Raw genomic sequence first — 8,561 nt, forward strand, 5'->3', positions numbered from 1 at the left:
TGCAGAGCTCATTCGTTCAAAGTTTAAACTGGCATTGTTGGACATCTTTTATCTGGTCATTTTGTGTAATTAACAAATAGAAGATGGCACAGAACAAGAATATTTTTTCCACTCTGATTGGCTGCTGTTAGGCCTACCGATTTTAAGTTGAATGTTCATTGCATTTTTCGTAGAGATCTGTGAAAATAATTTCTATTCCCATGGCTTTTTTGTTCTCTGGGAAGTTATTTTGATGATAAATACAGAAACGAGCATAAAAATCAAAACATCTACAATAGTGATAGTAATATTAATAATCAGTGCAAAGTAGCCTACAAATACTTTGGTGGGGGGCGGTGAGGGACCTGGATAAAGGCTAGGGGGGCGCTGGCCCAAAAAAGGTTGAGAAACACTGATCTAGATAGATAGATAGACCTATGTTTTATTATATTGCATACATACAGAAATGGCATGTATACCACTTTCAAATTACTCAGTTTGAGCAATTTCATTACCTTCTGAGACCTGTTCAATTTCAGGGCTATGGCGCTTCTCTTTCTAGACAAGGGAGAGCATGTCATGATCCGTGTTTCTGTGTGTTTATTTTTGAGTTATTTCTGTGTTTATTGTTACCCTGTTCCCTGAGTCTCTGTCTCTGCGTCTTTCCCGTTGATTGTTCCCAGGTGTGTCTCGTTCGTGTATTTATGTCCACCTGTTGTCTCCGTCTCCAGCCACCTCCGTCCGCCCGTCTCCAGTCGAAACAGTTCCCATGGTGATGGGGTTTCAGGCGGCCAGACTAGCCCCAGGACGACAGGTGGAACGGCTAGTGGCGTGGCCTGCTCCAGAGTTTTCTGCGTCCGCTGCATGTGAGCAGCCCCCAGAGTTTCCTGCATTTGCTGCACGTGAGCAGCCCCCAGAGTTTCCTGCGTCCGCTGCATGTGAGCAGCCCCCAGAGTTTCCTGCATTCGCTGCATGTGAGCAGCCCCAGAGTTTCCTGCGTCCGCTGCCGGTGTGCAGTCCCCCGAGCCAGAGACTCCTAGTGCTCCTCCAGAGACTCCAGCCGGCCTTCCAGAGCCTCCAGCCGGCCCTCCTGCCGGCCCTCCAGAGCCTCCTCGTCTGAGCTTCCTGCGCCGGCGGAGACCGCCGGACCCGCCTCCTCGTCTGTGCCCACCGCAGCTCCAACTCCGCCTCCGACGTCGCTGCCCTCCGGATCTCCCACGGGAGCTCCACCTCCTGTGCCGTGGTCGGCCCCCGGACTGTTTCCTGTGTCCGAGTTCCTGTTTGGGTTTAGTTTTTGATTTCTGGACTCTAGCCCTCCTGCCGTCGCCCCTCCGCCCACCCTGTTGTTTTTGGGGTTTTTTGGGACTGTTTTCTTTTGGGCGTCTGGTAGCCGCCCTTGAGGAGGGGGTACTGTAATGATCCGTGTTTCTGTGTGTTTATTTTTGAGTTATTTCTGTGTTTATTGTTATCCTGTTCCCTGAGTCTCTGTCTCTGCATCTTCCCCGTTGATTGTTCCCAGGTGTGTCTCGTTCCCTTGATTACCCCGCGTGTATTTATGTCCACCTGTTGTCTCTGTCTCTTGTCGGGTCCTTGTCTTACGTTTGTCTTAGTTCGTGTCATGCTTTCCAGTAGAACTGTACATTCCTGGTTTGCTAAGCTCTAGTTTCACGTTGTCAGTTGCTGCCGGTTGTTAGCTGTGTGCTAATTGTTCCTGCCGTCCTGCCTGACTTGGACAATGTTGAGCTACATTCATCATTAAATTTATCCTCTTCATCACAACCTGGGTCTACCTGCATCTCTCCTCACCACCAACCAACACCAATCGTGACAGAGCAAAGGTCATTTAGAGCAAGCTCTTCTCATGCCAGTTTGAAATGTGATGTTACTCCTAATTCCTGGTTGGAACAAAGCCTCTATTTTTTTACCAGAGTTCAACCAAAAGTTAAACTGTCTTAAACCTATTTTATTTCCCTGCTGGTCAATTCCTACATATACAGATCAGTGCAGTAATTTTAAATTGACATGACGCCTGGTACGCAAAGTGGTTCAGAACTTCTGCATCCTCTTAGACGGAAGCACAGATTTTAAGAATAAAACTCGTATAGAATATACCTGAGCATTTTCAATATAAACACATTAATTCTAAACATTTTCTAATTAATGTTATGCTAGTTTTGATTATATTTAACTGATATTACGTTTGGCCTAGGTTAGAGACTCCATGTAGTTAATATAAAACTAATTAGACTACTTCAAGTCATGTTAATTTTAACTAAATTGTATTCTACTAATTAAATTGCAATTATTGTTAGTATTGTGTTATTTTGTTTGTCCTTAAGTTTTAATGTTTCTCTGAGGGAGATGACTTGAGATGTCTCCTCGCTGCCTGCTCATTTGAGACAGGCCTGTGTGACAGTTAATTTATGACATGGTTCCTCCCTGATAACAGACATTCTTTTCTGCAGGGCTAACTTAAAGCCCTCTAAGATGCTATCCAAAAGAATCTTACTCAATCCACTATTTTCACATGTAAGATTTAACTGTATTAAACACTAAGAATATTTATTTTCCTCAACACACCTTAACTCCTCCAATACAATTAAGGTCAAAACGGTGAATAAAAAAAACAGTGTGTGCTCATCAGCATTAAACAATAAATGGTTTGACATTCTGAATCATATTTTGAGTTTCAGTTTTAACTCTGCTTGGTCTGCTTTTTGACTGATGTGCAGCTCTTTCAAAAACAAAACAAACAAAACATTTGATTCAATTTACCTCCCTGTGATCAAACTTGTTCAGACAAATGGAAATAACATAAAGTTAATTCCAAAGACAACTTTTTAGTTGTATGTTGTCCTTGTCTCTTGCTGTACATCTGATCAGACATTCTTCTGACACTTGAAGACTTCGTGATCCAGGAGTGTAATAACCTCTGAAAAATGCTCTTTCATTTGTGCAGTTATCAAGAAAAAAAAAAAGGGTTCTATTCACAACGGCTTTCGAACAGTGGCCTTGAATGTAACATTAAGAATATTAGGTATCTACAAAGAGTCAGCTCAGGGAGTTTTAGAGTTTCTTTTGGGAATATCATACTGATGAAGAGAAACTGCTTGTATTTGCTGATTCAACAACACGATGATCTGGTAAGCAGAGCTTTCTATGTTACAGAGAATCAAAAGTAAAAAATATAATTTACCTTCAAGAGGTAGTCAGTAGCTAATGCGCCTGCTTTCCCAGTGCTGTGCTATCTGTTAGCATGGGGTGAAAGTGAAACCTCGTATCTTAGAGGTCCACGGTTCTTCCTGTTTGCCTCTGAAAGTTGCAACACTGTGGGAGTGTCCTGTGTTCCTATAGACTGACATCTATACAAAGCAGAAACATGACTCACTGAAACAGGAAGGGTGTGTCGAAGAGTTGTCCTTGTTGGGTTTCTGGAGACTGATTACAATTGCTTTGAGTAATACGTTTTAATGTTTTATTTATTTTTAATAAATTAAGGAAAACAGACTAACGATTTTGCACAATGTGAATATTATTGTGGTCCACCAGATGGAAGTGCTGTTTGTAAAGATAACGACTCAATTCTTCCACCCAAGGAAGCCGGGCATGGGGGTGTTGGTTGGATTCAACAGAAGGGAGGGGCGGAGGCGCTCATGCTGCACCCCACAAGATACTGCCCTCGGGGGTTGCCCATGTCGCCCATATCAGAAACCGCCACTGCAGCTGTAAAGCATAACATCACTGAAAGCTGATGTTCACCTTAGACGAACTGTTCAATCTGGGAGGCATTTTCAGAAAAGAATGAGAAACGCATAAAACAGACAGATTTTGAGACGATTCAACTTTTTTGTTTGTAACGACTCCAGCAATAAAATAAGAACTATTAGTTTTAGAGAAGATGACTATTCAGCACATAGTAAAGTACAGTTCTTTTTTACTGACATGATATAAAAAAATATATATATAATGTTATAAAACAGCAGATAATTATATGGAAGTCATTGGTGCAGGTCAAAAAATTATTGCATTTTTTAAATTAATTTATTTTTCCATTATACATCACAGTACAAGATGCATAGTAACAGTACATTAGTGAAAAAGAAAATAAGTACTTTGGGTTAGTGACGGAACATGCATGACCGTGTGTGTGTATGTGTGTTTATGCGTGTGTGTGTGTAAGCAATGATAGTGAACTCAATGAAATTGTAAAATTCGGCTCCCATTTAAAGCAGAACTTACAAATACACACAAGGGGGTTACGTCACAGGCATCAGGCAAAATATGTTACACCAGTTAAATGGAGAAGTAAATAAATAGCCAAACACTCAAATATGAAATTATGTTGACCTTTTGCAACCATGATTTATTACAAAAAAACACGAACTAAGAAAATAATAATAGTTATCCTAATAAATCAGTAACCAAAACTCTCTCAAAATAAGTTTAGGATAGGTTTAATCCACTTAGTTCATGTTAGTAAAGAAACTCAAATGGTTAAATGTCCAAATCTTCTTGATCCTTTTTAATACGAATATTGTCCAGAAACGAGTTCCATATCATGGGAGAATTTCTCTTTTTTTATTCAAAGTCTCAATCCAAAACGAAAAATCCCAAGCGTCAAAAACCTCCTCCCAAAAAATGAGAAAAAGGAATGGTACCACCAAAAATCCCCAAAAAGAAACGTAAAGTCCAGATCTCACCGGGAATGTCTTTCTTCCCGCCACCCCTCCGGTGGCGTCCTCTCGCTCCGTCGGCGTCCTCTGGACAATTGGCGTCCTCCTGCACCTGGCGGAGTTTCCTGTGCACAAGCTCCAATCCAGCTCCTAAAGCGCACGATCCGCGGCGCTGGGGCGAACTTTCATCTTCCGTTTTACCTCCTTTCTTTGATTTATTATTTGTTCTAAACGTTCAATTAATTCAAGTTTCCCGCTGCACGGATCTGACGGTGAGCATCTTCCCCTCTGATTGCGCCGCCGCGAGCCGATGCACACGCCCCTTTTTATACACTAAATCTCAGCCACACCTAAAAATCAGCATGACAATGCCCAAAAATCAGTTTTAAAAGTGGAAACTCTGAATAATTTTACAAAGAAATAACAGCAACTGTTATACCAATCAGATGATACATGGTTATGGTTATGTTACAAAATAACACTGACATCATCAGAGGATTAAGAAATTAAAATAATTGAATAGTAATAATAATAATGATAATAAAATCAGTAAATTATCTGGAAAAGACAATAGAATATAGACATATAATGCATCAACTAATAGAGTTAAAAAGTTATTTCTACTAGGTTGAGTTTGTTAGATTATATCCAGAACTACATAGAATGGGAGAGGGAGGGTTGCTCTGTGAGGCAGAAGATCAGAAGCTTGGAAACTGAAGCTCCTAGGAGGAGCTGCTTCTCGAAGACGGTGCTACCAACTTCACCAACAGGCGTTTTGCACCACTAAATGGTTGCCACGAGAGACTAAAGGATTTCTCAAACATGAATGAAAGAATCAAGGCAACACTCCAAGTATTTTTTTTAGGAGAAAATAACATTAAAAAACATTATAATGTGATGTAAAGCTAAAAATAGTTAATTTTACATAACACTGCCGCTTTGATATAACAGAGGCAAGACACTTAAATTCAAGTTATCAACCGATTCTGTGCATGAATGTGTAAATGTGAACATAAGTGTAACTCTGTAAAAGTGCATCAAGGGGCTGATATGCAAGTTGTGTCCATTTAGTATTTTGGACTGCAAATTACTGAAAACCAAGGTTGTTGACTGGATAATGTGTCACAACTGTGGTGTTTTGTACAGTAATGTTCATTACAGTAGAGCCAGACATTGATGCAACATTGCCAGGGTTAAGGAGCTGGGCTGGAACTGAAGCAGGGAAAAGGTGAGGGACCGTAGAGATGTACCCTGACATGGGGGGGTGGATGCGTGGGGCTGGCACAGCAGTTGTAGGGTTAGACCTTTGAATGGCAGGAGGAACAGTGGGTGTTGTGGGTATGAAAGATGGTGTTGGGAAAGGCAGAGGTGCTGGAGGCCTGAACTGTGGTGTCTGGGGAGGCAAAGGTGTTGGAGGTCTGTATTGTTGTGTTTGGGGAGGCAAAGGTATTGGAGGTCTGAACTGTGGTGTCTGGGAAGGCAGAGGTGCTGGAGGCCTGAACTGTGGTGTCTGGGGAGGCAAAGGTGCTGGAGGTCTGAACTGTGGTGTTTGGGGAGGCAAAGGTATTGGAGATCTGTATTGTTGTGTTTGGGGAGGCAAAGGTACTGGAGGTCTGAATTGTTGTGTTTGGGGAGGCAAAGGTGCTGGAGGTCTGAATTGTTGTGTTTCGGGAGGCAAAGGTGCTGTGGTTCTGAATTGCGGTGCTTGGAGAGGATAAGGTGCTGTGTGTCTGAACTGTGGTGTTTGGAGAGGATAAGGTGCTGTGGGGCTGAATGGTGGTGACGGAGGAGATATTGGTACTGCAGGATGTGGCTGACCAACAGGGGAAAACACTGATGTTGCATGCCAGGGCTCTGGCATTGGGAATGGCATTGGAGATGTCTGTGCAGGGCCATTACCTTCGTTAACACTCTCTTTGCTTGAGCAGAGTGAAATTAGCATATCCCTCTGCTCAATCTGCAGTGCTCCTGACAGGACCTGGAAATTATCATCTAGTTTATCATTCATCTTACTAAACTTATCCTCATTAGAGCCAGCCTTAATGAAGCCTTCAATAGAATTGGATTTGTGGAATTTTGTCATTAGTTGCTCTGCAGACACCAGTGTAATGCAGAGTTCATCCAGAGCTTGTTGAACTGTAGAAGAGATTTGACCATGTCCCTTTTCTTTAATGGCTTTAACAAGTCTCTCCAGGGTTCGAACTCTTTGGGCGATTCGTTGACAGCGATTTTTGTTGGCCTTCGCATTATCAGCCCTATGGTAGATGGCTGTGCATAGGCCAAAGATACGTTCTAGAGTGTCCATTATTTCCTGTTAAGACAGACAGACAACAGGCATAGATGTAATTATGTCATAACTTAAGATGTAGTTTATAACTTGCTAGTTAAATAAACTGGGGAGAAACAAACTAGATAGCAGTCAACTGGCAGTTTGGTATGCAGCTTAGCCAAATAACCTTGACCATAGTCCAATCAAATTTCATTACATGGATTGTGAAGTCATATGTTCAGGATAAATTGCTCTCCAACATTGAAGGTATAAAAATTGGTTCAGACTTAAAAAGCTTTATTTTTCTTTAGTTTATTTTTTTTATAAACTTGTATTGACAAATGAGATTCAGATATAGATACTTTAAAATATATTAATAAAAACACAGACATCACTTGTAAATATACCAGATTATAACCCAAGGCAAATTTGGTAGTTGACGTCAACGCATGACATATTTACATAAGGCAACAGGTACAACAAGACTCCACTGAAAAGTGGATACACAAAAATTCAACACTTATCCATCCACTGATTCTCTTTACCTACTTATTTTGCTGGGCTATGGAGGGGTGCTGCTTGTCTGCAGCGGTGGGTGAGAGGCAGGGCACACCCTGAGCAGGTCACCTGTCCAAAGATCAAAATAAAACAATAAAACACATGGGGATACATGTAGTTTTGTAATGTGAAGGAAAGGATAAACGTAAGAGTAACAGCATTGAACATGACTGATGTCAATAGAGATTGCATATATTAAGCCATATCTCCAATTGTTTTAATGTAAAACACAAAAAGTAGTTCTTCCATAATTCAACTTTTAAGGAAAACACTTTTTGGCAACAGAAGGTTGCTTGTGAAGTTGACCTCAAATCCCTCTTTGCTAAGGATTTTGTTCTGAATGTTTTTGTTCTAGTCATTCATACTGACCTATGAGAAGTGCTTTACAAATTCACCCAATTGCACTCAATAATGTGCATAAATTCATATTGAAACACACATATAGGCAGGCAGACTTGGGATATTATGTAAGTACTTTTGGTGACTTCTTGTATTATAATTTATCCTTGAAATGGAAGCTTTAAAGTGTAAATTCAAGCTGGGAAGACTCCAATCTACTCGCCGGCCTCTTCCATTATCACAAGCACCGGAGCGCAAGCCACTCAAGCCAATCACCACACAAGAGTTCCTTCAAAAGCACCAACAAAGATGGGGTCTCCAGCCTTTCAGCCGCGCTTTGACCCACCTCCTCCCCATCTCTACCTCCATCCGGATGAGCACCTCCGTGTTCCCTCCTTCCTAGGCTCTTCTCCACCACCAGTGTCCGGACCTGGGGGAGAAGACTACCCTGAGCTCCGGCCTGAGCCGATCATCAAATCGCTTGATGATGCTCAGCACGAACTTCTTCAGCCGGGCCTGAGCGCCAAAAAAGAACACAGTCTAATAAATCTTTCTAATTGATGTTTTTTCTCTGTGCAAAAGTTTTGCAAACAGCTGTTGAATAAATTGGACATAATGTAACAGAGCTACTCCAACATGCCAGGGGCGCTGCCAGGAATCTTAGGCCTCATGACAAAAAATTAGAGTGGGCCCTCCCGCCCCCTGCGCAGCTGCTGTTACAATTTCTTGAGTCTATAATGTGA

The 8,561-nt window shown here is 41.7% G+C and overlaps 1 protein-coding gene across 1 annotated transcript; it reads right to left on the reverse strand.

The window, feature by feature from the left end:
- Window positions 1-5,178: 5,178 nt before the first annotated feature.
- Window positions 5,179-8,381, reverse strand: LOC106942817 (leucine-rich repeat extensin-like protein 3). The gene is made up of 2 exons (XM_015026153.1): window positions 7,467-8,381; window positions 5,179-6,963 (listed from the first exon to the last, which is right to left on the reverse strand). Exon 2 carries the CDS (start codon window positions 6,955-6,957, stop codon window positions 5,740-5,742), a length of 1,218 nt encoding a protein of 405 aa, XP_014881639.1. The 5' UTR covers window positions 6,958-6,963; window positions 7,467-8,381; the 3' UTR covers window positions 5,179-5,739.
- Window positions 8,382-8,561: the final 180 nt, after the last annotated feature.

The sequence above is a fragment of the Poecilia latipinna genome, unplaced genomic scaffold (assembly GCF_001443285.1).
Source record: "Poecilia latipinna isolate Pla-1442-1.1 unplaced genomic scaffold, P_latipinna-1.0 Scaffold4577, whole genome shotgun sequence".
Taxonomy (NCBI): Eukaryota; Metazoa; Chordata; class Actinopteri; order Cyprinodontiformes; family Poeciliidae; genus Poecilia; species Poecilia latipinna.

Coding starts and splice junctions, on each gene's coding strand:
- LOC106942817 (XM_015026153.1), bottom strand. CDS start 6,957: ATGGACACTCTAGAACGTATCTTTGGCCTATGCACAGCCATCTACCAT.